The sequence below is a fragment of the Apteryx mantelli genome, chromosome 4 (genome assembly GCF_036417845.1).
Source record: "Apteryx mantelli isolate bAptMan1 chromosome 4, bAptMan1.hap1, whole genome shotgun sequence".
Taxonomy (NCBI): domain Eukaryota; kingdom Metazoa; phylum Chordata; class Aves; order Apterygiformes; family Apterygidae; genus Apteryx; species Apteryx mantelli.
The window spans coordinates 19,008,675-19,029,680 of NC_089981.1; the positions used below are offsets into that span (position 1 = coordinate 19,008,675).

A 21,006-nucleotide genomic window follows, 5' to 3' on the forward strand; every position below is an offset into this window, starting at 1 on the left:
AGACAGAGCAAGCCTGACAAGAGGATCATAGTATATAAGCAGATTTAATACGTACACAAGCTATGTTACTTTAACAATAAGCTTATCCCTAAAACTAGTTTTGTCTCACTCTAGGTCTGCCTTTCTTTAAGTCAGGGACAGACAGTTCTACCGTGGGTTGTTAGATGATGTAAGGCGCCTTCCAGTTTTTCAGCCTTGCCGAGCGCCGTCTGTTCTAGCCAGCAGAAGCTCAGAGCTGGGCTGGATGCAGCTCCCCAAATCGCCATCCCCCTCACTGCCGTGCCCAGCCCCGAGATGTGATTTCAGTCTTTGAGCAGGGATTTAGCCTTGTGCCAGGGACTTAGCACTACAGACACGAGGAGGTGACTGCTGCCGAGGGGCAGGGGGCAGTGCCATGAGGCTCAATGCACCTCACTCACCTGAGCTGCTCTGGCCAGGCCAGTGGGCTGCTGAGCCAGTGGCCCCGGCGCTCAGCTCTGCACCCACCGCGCAGGGCTCATGGAGCTAGGTCAGGGCCGCACCAGGTGTCCTTGGCTGCTTCAGCAGTCTGTGAAAACTGCTTAGAGGCTTGCACCATCTGGGGGAGAAGGGACCAACCCATGGCTCAGCGGCCAGGTCTGACACCTACGAGGAGCTCAACGCGCCTGGGCGCCTTCTGCAGCGAAACCCAGGGGCAGCTGCAGAGGATGTGGGGCACACACCCCCTCTCACAGCTTCGCCAGGGTGAGGCTGCAGGGCTGAGGTGCCCCCAGCCATGGGGACAGATCCTGTAAGGGCACAAGCTACAAGCATTTGTCCACAAGCATGCCTCCACACTAGGGACAAGGCGGGCAAAGGAGGCTCCCATGGCCCCATCACAGAGGTGGCAGCAAGACAGCCGAGCTGCCCAGGTCCTTGCTCTGCTATCTAAAGACAGCGTTTCCTCTTCCTGCCCTGTTTCTCTGCTGTCCTCACCTAAAAGGTGACAGTCCCTGGGGTCAGGACTGTGCTTGCAGGGGAGCTCTGACCCCCCACGTCTGCCTCCTCCCGAACTGGGGATGGTCCTGCTCCATGCCTGGGGGGGGGCCCAGTGGGTGCAAACCACAGGGTATTTGATGTAATGACAGTCTGTACCCACCAGACCCACTCAATTAGACTTACTAAAAAGAAGGCGCAGTCCTTGTTGCTTGAAGAAATATTGGAGGGCCAACACCCCAGTCCTAATTTCTCCCAACATTGGGCGCTGGGTTAGCCGAGGTCCAGGCATGGTGCCTCTCCCCCTGGCTTCAACCTACATGCTGCCCAGGAGCCGGGCTGAGCCCAGAGGTACCAAAGTCCCCACAGGGCCCACCTGGGGGTCCAGCTGTCACCCACAGGTGACAGCTTTGTGCCCATGACCCAGCGCGTGCTGCACCAGGAGAGCTGACATCCTTCTGCACGTCCCTGTGCCAGCGTTACGTCTATAAGAGGATCCACACGTGCCCTAGCTGCTCCTCTTTACATTGCTTTATTTCACACCGCAACAAAATGAACAGAACAAAGGAACCGTGTTTTAATCCCAGCCCTTCCCCTGCCTGACAACTCTCAACACCGAAAGGAAATAAATAAGTGGTCGCAGGGGACGGGGATAGGGTCACTGGCCCCCAGCGTGCAGCCACAACCCTCCCATCACTGCCCACCCCTCGAGGTGGAGGTGCAGGTACAGGAGGGCAGGCCCTAGGGGCCACAGTGTGAAGAAGCCCTGGGAGAGGTGAACCAGGGCATGACAGCCCCACAGGCACAGGGCCCGGGGGGGCAGCGCACCAGCTCCCCAGACCACGCTGGGGAGAAAGGCTGGAGGGCAAAGCCCTAAGGACACTGCCCACCTGCAGCTCCCACAAGCCTGGAGAAACAGGGGCACTAGGAACCGGGGGAGGCAGGATGAGGAGGCTGGGGGGAGGCGTTTGGCACGGGGGCAGAGCTGGGGGGCAGCAGGCAGTACCCAGTGTGGCTCAGCACCAAGGGGGTTGCTCCTGCCCCTGGGGTGGCACAGAGCGCCATCTCCCGGGACCCCGTGATCTCCGGGCCCGGTGCCCTCATCTCCTTCGTATCAGCTCCGGGCCTGCCGTGGGATGTGGCGCCGGCTCAGGCACCAGACGCTCCTGGCTGGGAAATCAAGGCTGTGGCTGTGGGTGCCTCGCGGCGGGGGGACAGGGGCCGCACGACGCTCACTCCTCGCTCTCCAGCTTGAGGCTGACGCTGCGGGGCTTGGCCCGGGACAGGCCGGGGGGTCCCGCTGAGGGTCCCCCGTCACGCTCTGCCTGGCTCGGCCCCCGCGACCGCAGCAGCTGGCTCTGCTTGCGCAGGAAGTCAACGGGCGCTGGGCAGCCGTAGGTGCCTTTGCCCAGCGTGGGCCGCGGTGGTCCTTTGGGGGAGTGGGCCAGGGATGCCGCCTCCAGCTGGGCCAGGTGGGCTACGTAGCCTTCGGAGAGGAACTGCGGGACACGGAGAGCCTGAGCCGTGCCGGCCCCCCCGCCCAGAGCCTCACAAGCCGCTGCAACAGTCACAAGCCCCAGCGGGAATAACCCTGCTCCCACGACCCTGCCATCCAGATGAGCACATGGCCTCTCCCCAGCCCCCACCTAGCCATCGTACCTGGCACTGGTTGTGAAACTTCTTCACTGCCCGGCCCACGATGTAGATGTGCGCTGGTGAAAGCCCCAGGGAGCTGTAGACAGAGATGTCCTTGGTGGAGCCGTAGCCAGCGACGATGGTGATCTCTGCCTGGCCACGGACAGGAGGAGCCTCGTCAGGGCATGGACCGACCATCCCCTTTGGTTCCAAGGATTCCCGCAGCAGAGAGGCCACACATGCCCTGGTCCTGGCCACCCTGGGCTACAGCCCAGTGCAAGCCGCAGGGACCCAGCCTCCCTCATCTGCTGTTACAATCCTCGCAGCAGCTGTAACAGCCCTGGCCTGAGGGCTGCTCCTCCTCGCCCTCCTCCATGCCATGAGCCTGGTCCCAGCCCCGGGGACAGTGAGGGTGGTGCCAAGCTCTGCCATCGCAGCCAGGCCCAGCTCCAAAAACCTCTGCACGCAGCTCCTCCATGCTACAATGCTTCTCTGCCATGCTCCAATCCCAGGGATGGAGAGGGGCAGGGGGCCATGGCCCAGCCCAGGCTCCCCCCACCACCACTGCAGGCCCCAAGCCACCTCGGCAAGCCCTCCGGTCCCATCCTGCTCGCATCTCCAGCCCCAAGCAGCCGGGGCTGGGGCCCACCTCAGTTCGCAGGCTCTGCAGGAAAGCTGCCTTCTGGCGCAGGGGGTCGTGGGTGAGGCCATCGCAGAAGGAGACGGCACCATGGGGGAAGTTGTGCTGGGAGAGCCAGGCCACCACACGGTGCTTCTGCATGTCGGGACGTCCCGTCACGTAAATGATCATGTAGCCAGAGTCCTGCCAGTGCCTGGGGAAGGGAAGACGTGTCACTGCATGGTGCGAGGGAGGCTCAGGGGTGACCACAGCACCTGGCGAGAAGAGCAGGGCCAGTGGACGGGTGGCAGGATGGGGTGTGCATCGCACACCGCAGCAGGGCAGAAGGCTGGGACTGTGGAGAAGGCAGCAAGCATGGATGTGGCCCGGCCAGAGGAGGTACCACGGCAGGGCTGGGAGCTAAGCACAGCATTTTCTATAGGGGGACAACAGGGAAACGGCCACCTGAGCAGTGGGGAGAGCCAGAGATGGCTGTGGCCGCCAGGACAGAAGGACTAGAGGTGGACACCACTACAGACTTTACCGGAAACATGCAGCAAACCCACACTAAACCACTAACATTCAGTCATTCGCTAGGGGAAAGAGGAAGTCGTCACTCCCAGAGCAGCCGGAAGGACAGAAAGAGGCCGATTGTGTTGTGACAAAGAAGCGGAGAAGGCAGAGCCTGCTTAAAGGTCCACCCGAGCCCTCGCAGGGGTTCTACCAGTGGGGAAGCCTCTGAGCTTCTCCCAGAGATCATCCATGGGCTCTGGCTCCCCAAAAGCCCTCATGGCTTCCCCCATGCATTAAATCCTGCCCCGTGCTTGCCCAAAGGCCATGCTTATTCCTCTTCTGGGGACTTCAGCAACTCTGGATGCACAGCAGAGCTGTGTCATATCGCAACAGGCTTCCACAGTTAAAACAACCATTACTGGAGCGCCACCAGTAACAGCCCAGAGCATCTGCACCAGGCCTCCAGGAAAACTACCTCCTGGGCCTGCTGACAGGACGTGCTGAGCAGTCCCGGCATTACACTGGGCACAGCCAAAGCAGCTCCCTCCTCCCAGATCTCTTCTCCAGCCCAGCCTGGGGAGCCCACACAGAGTCCAGCTGAAGAGCAGCTGGTGCCCCAGCTGCAGGGTCAGACACCGCCAGGCTCTAGGGAAAGGGAGAAATATTTTTCTGCAAGAAGTTGTCAGTACAGGAAGGCTACGAGGCTCCAGACAAGGCCTTTGAGGGTAGCAAAAGATACCCCGCTCTCCCAGGGGACAGGAGGCTGCTTTGATGCCCCTGCTACCCTGATCTCATGAATGGGTCGGCACCAAGTCACGATAGGAGAGGGCATTTGCCACCCTGTGAGAAGGACACCTACCTTACAACATCGACAGCCCCAGCCCGCACTTTAGGGTCGCTGCCCATGATAGAGACGCTGGCTGTGAAGGAGCCATCGATGCTGAACACAACTGACTCAGTGCCCCGCGCCACCACCGTCAGATACGCCTCTGCATAGCTGTGATCTCCCCTGGCACAAGAGAGCGGAGAGCATCAGGATCTGCCACCTCAGCACCTGCCCGCCCTCCAGCGCCTGACATGCCTGTCCTCCCACTGGGCTTCCTCCCACATTGCCCAGGAGCCCCAACATGCGGGCTGGAGCAAAGGTGGACGTGGCCTGGCCAGCATATGCAGCTAGAACAAGGGGAGGGCAGAAAGGAGCTACCACCCAAGGGATATCTATCATAACAGGGTGCTACAAAACTGAGGTCCTTCAGGCTGAGACTGCACACACAGCGAGAACTAAGTTGAGATGCCTCTACCTGCACCAAATTGAGCATCAGCCCTGGCCACCTCTCACCTTACCACCATGCGCACAGGGTATATGCCAATGGCCAGGGCCTTGTCTGGAGGGATGGTGAAGGTCAGGCGCCCGCTGCCGCTAGTCACCTCAGTGCCATAGTGCAGCCATTTCCCCGACAGCGGCTGCGTCATGATGTAGATATCCACCTGGGTTGGAGAAAAAGGGTTAATCAAGGACTGGCCCCAGGAAATTCTTCCACCCTGTCACATCCTGATGGCTGCTATGATGGCTCCCCACCTTACTCCACCCCAACCACACATCTACAAGACACAATGGCTCTTTCCCACCATCCCAAAGGATCCTGAGGGGCCATGCTCCTTATCACCCTTCCTCTGTCCCCCAGGCCACAGCAGACACCAGCCCTATGTCCACTCCTAGACATACTAGTCCCTGCCCCATCCATCTAGACGCCCAGCAGGTCCCAGTGGCACCATGAGCCCCAGCGATACCTTCTCCCCAGTCAGCGTCACCACGTCCAAGGGTCCGTACATGAAGCGCCCGCTGAGGACCTGCAGTTTGCCCTCACACACAATGGTGTCGCTGGCCCTGTGGTTAGCTGTCACATTCTGCAATGACATACAGGGCTCAGCAACCACAACAGAGTATCACCAGACACCTTTCTGCCCAAGCGTCTGCCCCAGAAGGGACAGGATCACTCGGGCAGGGCAGGAATGCATAGGCACAGGCAAGGTCACCCCTTGGAGCAGACCTTGTGTTTCATCCTTTTACCCATCACCTTTCCATAACCCTTCTCAAACCCGTTCCCTTCACCCTCCGCCTTTCAGCCCAGGTATAAACTCGACGTGCCCAGCAGCTGTGCCAGCTGCAGTGCATCAGGGCATGCAGGAGGCACCCACGTGCCTGGGCACCTGCGGGAGCCCCGGGCTGGCACACACGCCCTGCCAAGCCACAGAACCCGACTGGCTCCAGCCCCAGCGCCGCAGGCAGGCATCATCCTGGCAGACACGAGCAAGCCCTCCAGAGGCAGCCATCTTGGCTGCGCTGGCACAATACTTGGTAGAGCCAGGCATCCAGGGATCTGGCCATGCCCAGAGTCAGGCTTGAGCTATCACCCGCCTTAGAGAAGGGTAAAATCCCAGATGGGCACAGCGCAGAAAGCAGCAACCAGGCGCAGCCTGGGAGGGCACGTACCCGAATCTTCACTTGGGTGCGCTTGCGTTGCCACTTCTCCCGGGGAATAGCGGGGCTGTAGATAGAGCTCTCCTCACTCTCCGTCAGCTGTGGCCCCTCCTTCTCGATCACCTGCAGAGCAGCACGGCCTCAGCTCAGCCTCCCTGGCCCAGCCCACACCACTGTGCCCACCCATGTGCTCGCCGCACCTGCCGCAAGATGAAGGCCACCACATCAGAGGACTCCCAGTAGCTGGCGTGGAAGAGGTGAGGCAGGGTGATGGTGGGGAAGGCGGTCAGCGCATCGGGGCAGTACAGCGAGTAGTCGATGCGCTTTGGGCCCCACCAGCGCTCCAGGACTGCAGGGAGAGTGGTGTGAGCTCATATGAATCCATCTCCAGATGAATCCATCCTGTACCCTGCTCCATAACCCATTCATGCTGAGCCCATTTCCTGCTCTGCATCACATCTCGGGACCTCTCGCTTTGCCCTGGCCCCAGCTCTTATGCCCAACCACCCACCTTCCCCTGGCACAGCATGGGCAATCCAGGCCAGGGACTAGCACTTACTCTTGACAACTTCACTGGTGCTGGCTGGAGTGGGGGGCTCGCCCGGTTCACTGCCTCTCCAAAAGCCTCCGAAACTGCTGGTGGGGGTGGTAGGGACAGCCACGTCCACCTCATCCAAGAAGAGGGCAGAGTGCGTCTGCAGGGCCTCCGCTGCAGAGCCACAGAGAGTGTGGGGTAAGGTCACAGCACTGGGACCTGTTTGGGGTCTCCCCCATGGCCCAAAGCCCCTGTGGGGATGCCCAGCCATGCCGTGGTCACCGCTGTGGGGATCCTTCTGCTCCACTCCTCCCCTGACCACCACAGGAGCAGCACACTCACGTGGACACTCGAGGGGGCACTGGATGCATCTTGGCTTTCCTGGCATCTGCCGGTGCTCAGCAGCCAGGGAAGCCGCATCAGCGCCCACCTCAGCAAGCCAGAGAGGCTCCGCACGCCCCTCGAACAGGAGAAAAATCCCCACCACAGCCTTCTGTGCTGGGCACCCAAGGGGGCTGCAGGGGTTGCAAGTCGCCTTTCCCCCTTTCCATCTGCCCCAGCAAAGCTCCCGCAGTGCCGCGGGCACTCACCCAGCAGCGAGGAGGTGCCGTCTCCCAGCGGGTACTTCTGGTAGCGGGGCACGCTGAGAGGCGGTACGGCATGGAAGGCCTTGGCCAAGAGGGGCTCCAGGCGAGAGGCACAGGGGTCGGCCGCGTGGAAGAGGTTGTAGATCTGCTCACAGGCGGGACGCAGCTGGGCCACTGGGGGTAAAGAGAGGGGGTCAGCGCTCCCAAGGTGGCCCAGAGCATGTGGCGGGTGGCAAGGAGCCCAAGGATGACTGGGAACAGGCCTCAGGCAGTGGCACAAGAGGGCTGGCAGGTACGGGGAGAGGGGCTTGGGCCGGGACCCGTGTGGTGGGACGCCAAAACCTGCCCTCAGCTGGCAGGACACAGGCAGGAAGGGCAGGCTTGCGGCAGGGAAGGCAAAAGGAGCTCACAGTGCATTAAGGCCCTCACGAAACAAGGGGAAAGGCCAGGCCTGGAGGAAAGGCTGAGCCTGGAGGAAAGTCCCTCCATCAGGCCTGGAGAGGCTGTATCCAGCTGTGCACTGGGAGAGGCAAGCCCAGGATACCAGCAGAGGCACTTTGACCCAAGCAAGGGACACATCTGCAGCCTGGGCTGCCGGGCCAGGCTCAGGTTGGCACAGAGCAGGGAAGGGGATGCTCAGGCACACGTGAACATTGAAATGTGCACAGCCGAGGCTTGGCCTGGAAGGGGTTCAAACCCAGCAGGGTTGTTTGGGAAGGTCCCAGGTGGGGTTCAGGCTCACAGAGGGGGAGCACAACTCATATCTCAGCAGGTACAAGGGGTTGGGCTCAGCCTTGGGGCCCCAGAGCCAGGGGATGACGGAGCAGGGAGGGTCCAGGGCCTGCACCACAACGCCTCGCAGCTCACGGGGGTCCTCACCATCCAGAGCAGGCATGACGGTCTTGCGCAGCGCTAGCACCAGCCCCAGCGGAGAGCCAAAGAGGAAGAAGCCGGACACCTTAAAGTCAAGGCGGGTGCTGGTGCCCTCAGCCCCATCCAGCGCTGAGCTACCGCTCCGTGGCACCTCCGCCTCCAGTGGGGGCTCGCTGGCCTGTAGGCTGGACAGCAGAGCAGAGTGGGCCTCAGCCAGGAAACACGGGGCCTTCCTGGCCACGGCGATTCCTGGTCCCACCAGACCCAGGAGCCACTGAGCTGTGGGACAGGCAAAGCTGTTAGCAGAGAGGAGCTTCTGGGAGCGGGAGAGCTCCAGCAAGACGTCCCCAGTCCTTGGGAGCAGACCATACCCATGCGATGCTCCTTCCCAGGCTGGATTCCCCCATGGGGCTGTAAAGGGCAAATTTCCCAGCCACCCTGGATGTAAAGCACAAAATCTGTCGCAGCCACTCTGGCGAGCGTCAGTTCTTCGCAGGGACCGGGCGGCTGCATGCGTGTGCCCTATCCACCCGTGGTGGCATGCCTGGTGCTTCCTGACTGCGTCCCAGCCCTCCCGGGGCACGGGGTGCTCTCACCTGCTCAAGGAGCTGTGGTGCTGGCTGTCCCCGGGCTCCCGGGAGGGCAGCTGCGCCCCTGGCTCTGGACTGACCTGGGCCGATCCTCCTGCTCCGTCTGCCCCTTCGGCCAGCGGGTCTCTCCCGCCACACAGCTCGGGGGAGATGGGCTCCATGTTCTGGGAGAGGAAAAGCAGTGAGCGCCCGGCCTCTGCTGAGCTGAACTGCCACGGACATGCTCCCCCACCACCGCCAGCTCCTGACCATCCTCGCTGAGGGGCACCATGGCCAAACATAGCACAATTCCCCTGGATGGGCATCTCATTTAGCTAACCCTGCACCCCCACCCACTGCCTATAGCACCCTCTCAGAGGCACCCATGGGTGCGAATCCCTTTCCCACCCTCCCTGTGCTCCCAGACACACCGGGAGGCTGGTGGCAGAGCACAGACACCACTAGGGGCGGAGGGGAAGTGGGCAGATGAGACAGGGCCCAAAGTGTCCCATGCACTCACCAGGCTGCCCCGGCGGCTGCTGCTCCGGCTGCCCCCCGAGCCAGCTCGGCTTTGGCACAGCGCATCGAAGCCCAGGATGCCTCCCACGCAGTCCCCGATCAGCACCACCTGCGGGACAGCCCAGATCCATGCCAAGGGCCAGGAAGGAGAGCCTCCAAGCCCACAAGGCAGCCAATCCCTCTGCCCTTTGGACACAGGGAAAAAACTGTCCAGGTCGGAGCCAAGCTCCAGCAGCCCCATGATCAGCAGCAGATGCCTGGGAAGGAGCAACGTTTTCCCCAAATCCTCCCCCAGCCCCTGGCAACTCGTAGCTCAAGTACCCCGTTTGACCAGCACCTCTGCCCACCACAGGGCCTCTCACCTGGCCACAGAAGCCGGCCCCCTCCCCAGAGTGCAGGAAGGCGCTGTAAGCCTGGTTGGCCCGAGCAATAACGGTGCCCACGGCATGCTGGTAGCTCCCCGAGGATGTGGCCAGGAGCGGGAGAGCTGCCAGCGGTATGTGATCCTGGCTGCTGGACAGGCTGTCCCCGTCGTGGCTGTACGGGCTGAGCCTGAGAGACATGGGAGAGAATAAGCAGGGCTGCCCCTGTCCTAACATCCCCCCTCCCATCGCACTTTCCCTTGCACGATGCTCACCCTGGGCATCGCCCGGGGATGCCGCACCAGGAGGTGGAGAGTCCCCTCTCCAGAACCATGCCCTCCCTGATGGCTTCTGCAGCCCTGGGCCGTTTGCCAGGGAAAACGGCATCCTCATCCACCCGTAGCACGATATGTCACCCCGAGCTAGCAGAGCACGGCCCCCCAGCCCACCACAACACCAGCCGTACTTGGAGACGAGGGCGTAGGCAGCAGCGCAGATGGGCGGGCAGGGCACCAGGCGCAGCGCCACGTGCCCCAGAGCCTCCGGGAAGTGGATGCGAGTGACAGCATCGAAAGTTGCAGCCAGCGTCTGCACGTCAGCCTGCTTGGAGCCTGGCTCGCCTGCGCCCTGGTCCAGGATGTTCCCGCTGTGGAGGATGAGGAAAAGCGCGTGGATCCGACACGCCTGCGCCGCACTCTCCACCGAGCCACCCTGCGGGAAGGACAGCGCTGCCATCTACCCCACGGGCATCCGTGCCAGGGAGGGCACGGCTGGATTTACCCAGCCTGAGGGCAGGGGAAAGCAGGATGCACATACCTCAGGCAAACCGGGCCCTGCTAGTCCTTCGCTATCTGCCTTGGCGGCACTGGCTCCATCCCCTGCTAAGATAGGGCCTGGGTGAGCCTACCTGGGGTTGCCAAAAAGGGATCTGGCTCCTGTCCTGGGACACTTGTGCCAGGTCTCCGGCAGTAGATAGTTCAAACGTCCACAGTCGCGCCTTCCCCACTCCAGCCCCCTGCGCATCGGGCTCACAGCTGTCCCAGACTCACCCAGCGCTTCGTCCAGCTCCACTGGCCGCTCCAGCGTGTCCAGGAAGTCGTTGGAGCTCCACTTCGTCATCTCCTTCGCAAAGACCTCATCGCTGTCAGACAGGTCCTCTGTGGCAGCAAGGAGAGCACCGTGGGCAGGTGGTCCCACAAAGTTCAAGCCGTATCCCCTGCACCCACACCCTGCCCCCGCCGTGGGAGCTAACGCCCACACTGAGAACCCTTCCTGGGACAGCAGAGGTGGAATCCAGCCCACCCAGAGCACAGGCAAGCCAAAGCTTGCAATGGGCCTGCAGGGGGAACTCCCTCTCCACCAGTGCCCAGCCCCAGGCTGGGGCCTCGACCACCGAAATCCTGCGTGTCCCCAAGCGTCAGCCACGGGGACCAGGCAGGGCCGCTCTGCTGTACCGTGGGCATCGAAGAACTCCTCCTCGGAGCTGTTCTCGGAGTCCCGTGCGATGTTTTGCATGCGCCACTCGGACAGGCTCTGAGGAGACACCCCCCCTGCCCCAGATAAGGGGTCAGAGCCCAGAGCTCCCTCTGCAGCAAGGCATCACTCCTGCTCCAGGGGACCTACAGGTCCAGCTGCCCCAACCCCCACGGTGGCTCTTGTGCCCAGAGCCATCCACTGGAAGATCCAGGTTTGGAAAGACAGGGTCCCCCCCTACAGCATCCCCTCCTGAGAAGGGTTCCAGGGTCCCCATCTTCTCCCCTGAGAAGAGACCCCTATCCCACCCCACACAAAGTCCCTCTTCCCAGCCAGGTCTCTCACCTCCATGCTGGGAAGAGTAGGATGACCGGGAAGACGTGGACCATTGCTTAGCAAAGGTATCATCAGGGGAGGCATCGGATGCCCCCTGCGGCTCAGCACTGTCCTGCCCATTGGCAGCACCCAGCTCCAGGCGGCCCTCAGTGCTGGGGCCAGCTGCAGGGGTCTCCTCAGCCTCACTGCACTTGGCCATCTTCTGCGCCAGCATACGGGCCGTCTCCTCCTCCAGCTGCCGGATGTCCTCCATGGTCAGGTCCGTCCATTCGTCCTGCCAGCACCAGGCCTGGCGGTGCGCTCGCAGCATCACTTTGCGCAGGCCTGCGAGAGCAAGATGAGTGAGGCACGGCCCAAGCCCCCAGCAGACCATACCCACCTCCCGCTCACCAGACTTGGTGGTTTGGGATGCTCCATCCAGGCAGAGCTCTTAATGGCTTCAGGGGCTGCCCCCAGCCACCCTGGCCCTCCCAGCTGCCTTCAAAACAAGTCTTGTCCATGCATCCCCCCCAACATGCCATGCATGTCTCCCAGTGGCTTTATGGCTCCTGCACCCACACACAGATCTCTGTCCTGTGCCTGCTCCTTGCATCAGCCCTCCTCTCCCACCATCAGCACAGTGCCGGCTCTGCTGGCATAGGGCAACGCCAGGACAGCACAGATGCCGGATGAATACTGGTGCTGACTGAATACCGGTCACAGCACCACAGCGTGGATGCTGGAGGACCACAGCGCCCATCAGCCAAGGAGCATCGGAAGCAGTGGGCAGGGAGGCGCGGAGGCCCCGTACTCACCTACGTCGTGGATGAATTGCTCAATTTTGGACTGCATGCCCCAGTAGCGAAACTCCACCTTGCAGAGCTTGTAGGCACACATTAGGGGCCCACCAGCTGCCACCTCCAGCCAGTCATCGCCCAGTGGGCCCCGACCTGTCTTCACGGAGTGATACAGCTTCGGGTCCTCCTCGGGCTTGTACTCCCCAGGGGAGATGGGGTCTCGCACAATGTCGATGGTGTCTACAGGGGAGCAAGCAGAGAGCGGCGCTGATGGCACTGCACCCTGTGCTCTGCCGTTTCATGCTCATGGGCCGCAGTGATGGACCACAGCGGGTTGGAACAGCCCAAGGGCTCGGGCAGAGCAAGGAAGGGGCAGAGAAGTGGGGAAACAGGAGGGGAGACCCTGCGAGTGATTTTAGCTAAGCCAGGTCACCAACACAGCCTGCAGCGCAGCACGCAGCATCAGTCAGCCCAGCCGAGGGATGGCAAACTGCCCTGCAGGGAAGCTTCTTGAAGCTGGTACTGCCAACAAATACTTTCTGTCCCCAGGACTGCCAGCTCAAAGCCACCTTTGGCTATACCCAACTGTCCAGATCCCTTCTCTATACCAGGGCCTGATCCAGCAAGAGGAAAGATGAGGAGGAGAGCCCCCTTCCCGTGTCTGCCCGTGATGCACAGCAGGTCCGGAGCAGGCAGAGCGTGGCTGCAAGAGGCACAGAAGCTGCCAGGCATATTAAGAGCGAGGATGACACACATATACACATTAGCAAGGAGATTTGGCAGCTGGAAGAAAGGCTCAGGTGACTCCAGGGAACACATGGGCTGGGTGAGGAGTACTAGGCTAGATCGGGTGGATTGACACAGCTGTGATGGGGCAGTGTTGCGAAGCCCTGTCAGCCATCCCCCTGGGGCCTGAGGGTCACACGCCCCGCTCACAGCTCCGTGAAAGCAGCCTTTGCCGCTGTCACCTGGGGTTTCTGTGCTCACGCACCATAGATGCTGAAGGACCCCTCTGAAGGGCTCAACAGAAATCCTCTTGAGCAACTCACTGCGCATTCCCTAGCCGCTGATTTCCCATCTCAAGCTCCCCGAGCAGGCCCTAGTAACAGGGCAAGGCACAAAAGCAGGCTGAGCAACACGCTTCAAGCAAAAGCAAACTGTGCCGCGGGCCAGGAAGAGCCCCCATCAAACAGCCCTTGTTCTCATTCTGCAACTGGAACATGCCCCCCCCCAAAAAAACTGCTCACGCAATTAAAGACAGGGCTCACAGGCAAGGGGCTGCAGAGAGCTGGGAAGGGGAAGGAAGCAAGGAAAATACCAGATATACTTCTTAAAAGTAAAGGCTGGAGCAAAGCAAAGGATGAGAAGCAGTGAAGCAGGGACCGGCCCATGCAGGTAAGATGACACAAGTCAGAAGAACTGCACAAGGCAGAAGCTGGTGGCATCAGGCACTGGAGTTACAGAGCAGGACCTGCCACATGCCTGCTCTGCTCAGGGACGGTATCCAGCAAAACAAAACCCGACAGCCATTCAGATAGCTCAAAAAGATGGTGCAAACTGGGTGTTTGGAGGAACAAGACCCATTTGCCTCAGCTGTATTAGCTCTCTCTAATGCCAGGACAGGTTGGGAAGCCCTAGTACAGAGTTTGGGACAAAATCAGCCTACAGTCTATGCCTCTGTTACTCAAAGAGGAACAGAACAAGCTCAGGAAGTGTGGGAAGCAAGTGGTGATGGCCCCGCAGCCGTGAGAGACTGTTGTCAGAGTGCTCAGTGTTGTCACCCTGAATGTGGCCGGCACCCCAGAGGGGCACACAGACAGGGAAAGCCACATCCGTGCAGCCAACGCTACGTTAGCAAAAGGACTCTGCTCTGGTAAAAACGAGAACAGCGCCCGATTCCTCTATAAGGGAGGACTGCGTCAGCATCCCTCTCCAGACGTCCGCAAGTGAGACCCTTCTCCTAGCGGGGAGTCAGACTGACGCATCTGGTTCGCTGCTGGGCTGGTCTACTGTAAGAAACAAAATGCAATCCACCCTCGCCGAGCTAGACCCAAACTCGCATTTGATGCGCTATAAATAGCATCTGCTCACAGCAGTCAGATGCATTGGCAGCAGGGCTAGAGGCAGCCCCTGAGACACCGGGCGTTGCTTTTTATCTGGGTCTACGTGGGTTTGCTAAGCCTGCGGGATCAGAGGCAGATGCTCCCAAGCAACCAGATCCTCCCAAACTAACCACGCTTTAGTAGTATTCACAAAATCACAGGAAAAAAATGGGTCAGAACGGACCATAGGAGGTCATTAGGTCCAAACCCTGCACAAAGCCTCTTTTATTTTTGGTGGGCACCTCTGGAAGGGGGAAGCTTTGGCTCAGTTAAGCCGCTGGCACCCTCTCACCCACCTCAAAGCAGAAGAACTGGGAGGGGGATAAGGGTAGTTGCCTCAGTCTGCAACACAGAGCATTTCCTACAGATTGTGTCTGTTGTCGCAGAGACATCACAGAGCCCCAGCAGATGGCCACGACCATCTCAGCAGCCCTCCAGCTGGGACACTAGAGATGCCCTTGACTTCTCTTGCTCAGCACCAGGGTTTCACCTTCAGGTGGGCACACTTCATTGCAGCTGTGGCATTGTATTGGGACCACAGTACATGCAGGGTAGGATGCATGTCCTGCAGGTGCCCCTGAACCGAATGCCTAGAGCATAGCCGCTAGGACCACAGGAATATCCCATTCTATGACCCAGGCAGTCCTTTCCCACACTATTTTCCAGACTGCTGGATGAAAAATAATGCAGAAGCTATGATTCCAGAAGCAACCCAGACAGGAGCAACCATTCCCGACTCCTTAGACACTGAAACCACTTAAAAACGCATTTCAATACCAGGCCAAGACATGCACAGATTAGGTCAGCTCCAAGAACACAGCTTAACCCTTGTTTGAAGGCAGGGTCGAAACCTGCACCAGGCCACACGCAGCATAAATTGAACTGACAGCCGGGGGATGCACGCATGACCCAGCTGCATCCCACCACCACAACCGTAAGGCGAAGCACACAAGCCCTGGCTGCCTTAAATCAGAAAGTGTCCGATTAACTTACTGAGCAGCTCAGATCACACCACGACATGTTTGACAGCAGGGAACTGTAACAGGACCCTGCACATTTGCCAGCCTAACACCCTAGAACGGGAGCAACTCACAGCGCCACCCATAGCCACTAACTTCCCCTAAGAAACAGCCCCCGTCCTCACCCACAGTGCTGTGTGCAGAGAGCAGACAGCGGCCCAGAGGGATGCAGTGGGCCACAGCACCTCCGGAGCAACCAGCCTGGCCAATTAGCCAGTCCAGACTGCTGCGGGCAGGTCAGCCTCAGGACTGCAGACAGGTTGCGAATGCTTCAGGATCAGAAATGATGTTACCGCAGGTGGAAATTAATGCAAAAGCCACAAACAGTTGAAACAGCGCGTAGAAGACATCAAAGGTAACGCTATGCAGCAAAGGGAGGGGTTTTTTGAGATGGCCTGCAGGACTGAGAAGCGTTCAGGCTTGCGCTTTATCCCACTGCGGTATTATTCACACAACAACTTGCAGGTCTATTCATTCTTACTGCTACACGCTATGGGACAAGAAACAATTTGTAAGGATGCAGTTGTACAGTTTACAGGGGCAAGGAGACCGGTTTGGACCCCAGAGCCCAAACCTTGGCATTTACTCCGCCTTCAATCACCCTTTGAAACGCGATATGGGTCACCAGGGATTTAAATCTGAGGTGTCACAGGACACTGGGGCGAGAACACAAGCCAGCAAAGAAAATTCCACCCTGGGTCAGCCGTCACAACAGGAGTCCAACAGGACATGGTCCCACCATGGCCCCCCCTCTCTGAGGAGAAGCTGTCGGAGGCAACAGCTGCCCTCTCCGAGACGTGGCCAGGCCCTGCAGAAAGCCCACGGGGAAAGAGGCCAGAGGAGAAGTCAGACCAGGGGATCCAGCCCTGCCACCAGGGTCGATGGGCACCAAGCACAGGGACCGCGCACTGTCAGTGGTCGGCTCGTACTCAGTCGCTGTCCGATGACCGTGAGGGCGAGATTTATCCCCCCTGATGTCAGACACCAACATCCAAGACGGACATCCCCAGATCCCACAAGAGCCAATGAAAGAAATAGGTCAGATGAATCATTTCCTCCGAGTGCCTATTTTAAGGCCTCCATTTTAAGAGGCGGCGCATTGCACTGCACTCCAGTGCCTAAAACGGCGAGCTCTCCACCGCCCAGAAAGGAAGGTTACAGTGACAAGTGCCAAAATCTCCCTGCGGTAGCTGAATCCCACCCGAGTGTCCAGGCTCTCCCATCACAACCCCCCTTCAGTACTTCCACGAAGCACGGGAGCAACGTGGGTCAAAGTGCTGGGGAATGGGGGAAAGCAGGGGAGTGAGGAGCAGGGTGGAAGGAAAGGGATGGAGGTGCTCAGTGGGAGGTGGTTTCGTCTCTGCTCCTGAGACTTACATCCGTTTTCTGCACCTGCTTGGAAGGAGGGGACTCATTTCCAGCTCCCCCTCTTCAGCTCAGCCCTCTACTGTCCCTAAATCCCCTCCAAGAGCCCTCCGTGGGATCCCACATGCACCTGCTCTTCTTGGAGAGGCCTCAGGAGGGCAAAACCGTGCCAGACAACAGGGAAGAGGGGACAGGATAAGGAAAGAGGAGGGAGCAGCCTGCCACCAGCTCCCCTGCCAGCACCAAGGTGTTAGGGTCCGGGAAGGGAAGAGCTGGAAATAAAGATACAGCCCAGGGAAGAAGGTAAGGGACAAAAATCGTTCTCCATGAAATCTCTCTCATCCGTGCTGCCAGGGAGCCTGAGCAGGGAGCTCAGGGCACACACGCCTCCTGCTGCCACAGGCGGCTGGCCCCAAAACTCAAGAGACACCAGGGTAAGTAAAGCCCGGCCTGCTAAAGATGCTGAGCCGCGAGCCCCCCCCAGGGCACGCAGGGCTGCTCCGTGGGAAGCTGTGTGATAAACCCACACATCCAGTCCTGTCAGGCACTGTGGGAACGCCCCATGGGGAGGCTCCACGCGGCACCTCCGCCTGGGTATGAATTAGTTCCTACTCAGTGCCCCAAGCAAGGCTCACAGCAGCATCCCTGCCCCACAGCTTCTGCCACGCCAGCTGCTTCGCCTGACACGGCCGCCCGGAGGCCAGCAACAGCAGTACCTACCCAAAATCCTCTGCCTCTTCTCAGCCGCGCTCAGGTTGAAGACGTTCGTCTGCTGGCCGGAGTCCGGCCGGTAGTAAGTCTCAATCTCGATGGAGAACTTCTCCACAAAGGGGCAGGTGTACCTGCGGAAGGTGCGGGAAGGGGGCTGAGCGGAGCGCGGGGGAACCGAGCCCGCAGCTCACCCTGCCCCGAAGCCCACCCGTCCCTCCAGGGCCACGGGGAACAGAGGCAGGGCTGTCCCCCCCCTTGGGGGGCACGCGCCCCCCGGGAGCCCACCTGGTGCGGGTGTACGGGTAGGCGTTCCAGGACTCCTCCTCCACCTGCAGGGCAGCCTTGGGCAGGAGGGCCCGAAACCAGCTGGGGATGTGGGAGCCCACGTGGTAGATCTTGTGGGTGTACTGCCCGCTGCCGCCCGGGCCGTCGCTGTAGGGCCGGTTGGCCAGGATCTCCACACCGCTGCCCTCTCCGCTCGACTCCTCCCGGCTCTTCTTCTGCAGGGCCAAAAGCTGGCTGAGCTGCGCCCCACAACGCCCACGCCGTGGAGCCCCTCTCTCCGCACGCAGGCCCCTGCGCCCAGCCCAGGCACCCCAGCCCCACCTTAGAGACCCCCTCACCCAGCCTTAGGCCTCTGTGCCCCCCCCCAGAGACCCTCATGCCCCCAAAGCCCTGCACCTCACAGGCCCCTGCAGCCTCCCGGGCACCCCCAGATCCCTGTGCACCAAGGCCCCCGCATCCATCCCAGCCCCCATGCTCAGCCCCGTTTCTCTGGGTCCCTAACATCCCCCAAACCTCACTGACACCCCTACACCCTGCAAACGCATTGGGCTCTTTGGTCCCCATGCCCCTGCACCCCCTGGCTCCACGCAGGTCCCATGTCCCCATGCCCCTGCACCCCCTGGCTCCACGCAGGCCCCATATCCCCATGCCCCTGCACCCCCCAGCTCCAGCCTCAGCCCCGTGTCCCCATGCTCCCACACCCCCCGGCTCCAGCCTCAGCCCCGTGTCCCCATGCTCCCACACCCCCCGGCTCCAGCCTCAGCCCTGTATCCCCATGCCCCTGCACCCCCCAGCTCCAGCCTCAGCCCCGTGTCCCCATGTCCCTGCACCCCCCGGCTCCAGCCTCAGCCCCACGGCCCCATACCCCTGCACCCTCCGGCTCCAGCCTCAGCCCCGTGTCCCCATGCCCCTGCACCCCCCGGCTCCAGCCTCAGCCCCACGGCCCCATGCCTCTGCACCCCCTGGCTCCAGCCTCAGCCCCGTGTCCCCATGTCCCTGCACCCCCCGGCTCCAGCCTCAGCCCCACGGCCCCATACCCCTGCACCCTCCGGCTCCAGCCTCAGCCCCGTGTCCCCATGCCCCTGCACCCCCCGGCTCCAGCCTCAGCCCCACGGCCCCATGCCTCTGCACCCCCTGGCTCCAGCCTCAGCCCCGTGTCCCCATGCCCCTGCACCCCCCGGCTCCAGCCTCAGCCCCACGGCCCCATGCCTCTGCACCCCCTGGCTCCAGCCTCAGCCCCGTGTCCCCATGCCCCCACACCCCCCGGATCCAGCCTCAGCCCCGTGTCCCCATGCCCTTGTACCCCCCGGCTCCAGGCTCAGCCCCGTGTCCCCATGCCCCTGCACCCCCTGGCTCCACGCAGGCCCCATATCCCCATGCCCCTGCACCCCCTGGCTCCACGCAGGCCCCATATCCCCATGCCCCTGCACCCCCCGGCTCCAGCCTCAGCCTCAGCCTCAGCCCCACGGCCCCACGCCCCTACCCCCTCCCAGCCCCCATGCTCGGCCCCACGCCCCTGCCCTCCCCGGCCTCTACGCCGTTCCCACGTCCCCACGACTCCGCACCCCCACGGCTCCACGCCCGGCCCCACAGCGCCGAGCCGCTGTCCCCCCCGCGGCCGAGCCCACCTGGATCATGTAGAGCTGAGCCACCTGGTACTCCTCCAGGCTCATGGGCAGCAGGATGTGGTACTCCTTGATGAGCATGGCGGCGGGGGGCAGCGCCTGCGGGCGGCGCCGCCGTCAGCCCCCGGCCCGCCGCGGCCCGGCCCGGCCCGGCCCGGCCCGCCGCGGCCCGGCCCGGCCCCGCTGCCGCCGCCGCGGCCCCGCCCCGCCCCGTTCCCATGGCAACGCGCCCCCTCCGGCCCGGCCCGGCCCGGATCGGATCGGCTCGGCTCGGCTCGGCTCGGCTCGGCCCGGCTCGGCCCCCGCGCCGCCCCCCGCCCCCCGCCGCTGTCAGACGCCACCGGCCCCCGGCGCTCCGCCGAACCTGCGCCCCCTGCGCTGCTCCGCGCCGGCCTGTGACATCACAGCCCGTTCCCACGGAGACGGCTGTGACGTCAGGGGGGCCGTGACATCAAACCGGGGAAGCGGCGAGCGTCGCCGCGCCGGCAGCCCCTGCGTGTGGCGGCCACCCTGCGTGTGGCGGCCCGGCGCTGCCTCGGCCCGGTCTGGGAGCCCGAGGGCCGCAGCCCTGCCCCTGCCCCTGCCCCTGCCGTGCCCGGGGGCCTCTCCCCCTTCCCGAGCCCCCCTGCACACCCTCCAGCCCAACCCCCGGCCCGCAGCACCGCACCTCGAGCAGGCTGCTGGGGGCAGCGTCCGGGCGGGGGCCGAGCACCGCCGAGGATGGAGAGACCCCGCGACCTCTCCGGGGGGCAACCGGTTCCCGTGCTCGGCCACCCTGGCAGTAACAAGTAAATAAATAAGTAAATAAGTAAGTTTTTTGTTCAAATAGGATTGCATTTAAGTCAGCGTGTGCCCATTGCCTCTCGTCCTGTCACTGGGCACCACTGAGAAGAGTCTGGCTCTGACTTCTGTGCTCCCCCGCCAGGTACTGATGGCCAGTCAGGCACATTGATCCCCCTTGAATCTTCTCTTCTCCAGGCTAAACAGCCCCAGCTCTCTTGGCCTCTCCTCACATGAGAGATGCTCCAGTTTCTTAACCATCTTCGTGGCCTTCGCTGGACTCGCTCCAGCAGGTCCATGTTTTTCTTGTCCCGGGGAGGCCAGACCTGGACCTAGCACCCTAGATGTGGCCCAACCAGTGCTGAGCAGAGGGGAAGGATCACTTCCCTCACCCTGCTGGCCACACTCTTCCTAATGCAGCCCAGGATGCTGTTGGCCCATGGTCAGCCTGGTGTCCACCAGGACTCCCAGGTCCTTCTCTGCAAAGCTGCTCTCCAGCTGGCCAGTCCCCAGCCTGTCCTGGTGCCTGGGCTTATTCCTCCCCAGGAGCAGGACTGTGCGTTTCCCTTTACTGAACTTCATGAGGTTCCTCTCTGCCCATCTCTCCGGCCTGTTGAGGTCCCTCTGAATGGCAGCACAGCCCTCTGGGGTATCAGCCACTCCTCCCAGTTTTGTGCCGTCTGCGAACTTACTGAGGGTGCACTCTGTCCCTTCATCCAGGTTGCTAATGAAGACACTGAATAGTACTGGACCCAGTATAAGCCCCAGGGATGCACAGCTCATGGCTGACCTCCCATTGGACTTTGTGCCATTGATCACAACCCTCTAAGCCCGGCAGCTCAGCCAGGTTTCAATCCACCTGCGTCCGTTTATTTAGTCCATACTT

At 61.6% G+C, this 21,006-nt stretch overlaps 1 protein-coding gene across 8 annotated transcripts; it reads right to left on the reverse strand.

Moving 5' to 3' along the window:
- Positions 1 to 7: 7 nt before the first annotated feature.
- PITPNM1 (phosphatidylinositol transfer protein membrane associated 1) lies at positions 8 to 19,451 on the reverse strand. Of its 8 annotated transcripts, none has more exons than XM_067295846.1 (23): positions 19,344 to 19,451; positions 17,716 to 17,930; positions 17,440 to 17,561; positions 12,252 to 12,473; positions 11,467 to 11,781; positions 11,103 to 11,198; positions 10,698 to 10,805; positions 10,465 to 10,529; positions 10,115 to 10,359; positions 9,649 to 9,838; positions 9,288 to 9,395; positions 8,795 to 8,952; positions 8,205 to 8,383; positions 7,329 to 7,499; positions 6,763 to 6,912; positions 6,404 to 6,552; positions 6,216 to 6,326; positions 5,513 to 5,629; positions 5,061 to 5,209; positions 4,581 to 4,730; positions 3,239 to 3,422; positions 2,614 to 2,686; positions 8 to 577 (listed from the first exon to the last, which is right to left on the reverse strand). In XM_067295846.1, the coding sequence occupies exons 1-23, from the start codon at positions 19,419 to 19,421 to the stop codon at positions 561 to 563; spliced, it is 3,372 nt and encodes a 1,123-aa protein (XP_067151947.1). In that variant the 5' UTR covers positions 19,422 to 19,451; the 3' UTR covers positions 8 to 560. The 8 variants fall into 8 exon arrangements, with proteins under 8 accessions (XP_067151947.1, XP_067151945.1, XP_067151941.1 ...); XM_067295844.1 differs by having other exon boundaries at positions 2,614 to 2,742; XM_067295840.1 differs by lacking the exon at positions 8 to 577 and adding an exon at positions 1,468 to 2,453 and having other exon boundaries at positions 2,614 to 2,742; positions 10,465 to 10,526.
- Between the last annotated feature and the right edge of the window lie 1,555 nt (positions 19,452 to 21,006).

Excerpts from the sequence above, each read along its gene's own strand:
- PITPNM1 (XM_067295839.1), bottom strand. The coding sequence starts at position 19,421 with ATGCTCATCAAGGAGTACCACATCCTGCTGCCCATGAGCCTGGAGGAG. Across the intron at positions 10,806-11,102 it reads GGAGTTCTTCGATGCCCACG|AGGACCTGTCTGACAGCGAT; the intron begins GTACAGCAGAGC and ends TTGCTGCCACAG. Across the intron at positions 3,423-4,580 it reads GGGGCTGTCGATGTTGTAAG|GCACTGGCAGGACTCTGGCT; the intron begins GTAGGTGTCCTT and ends TCCCTTCCCCAG.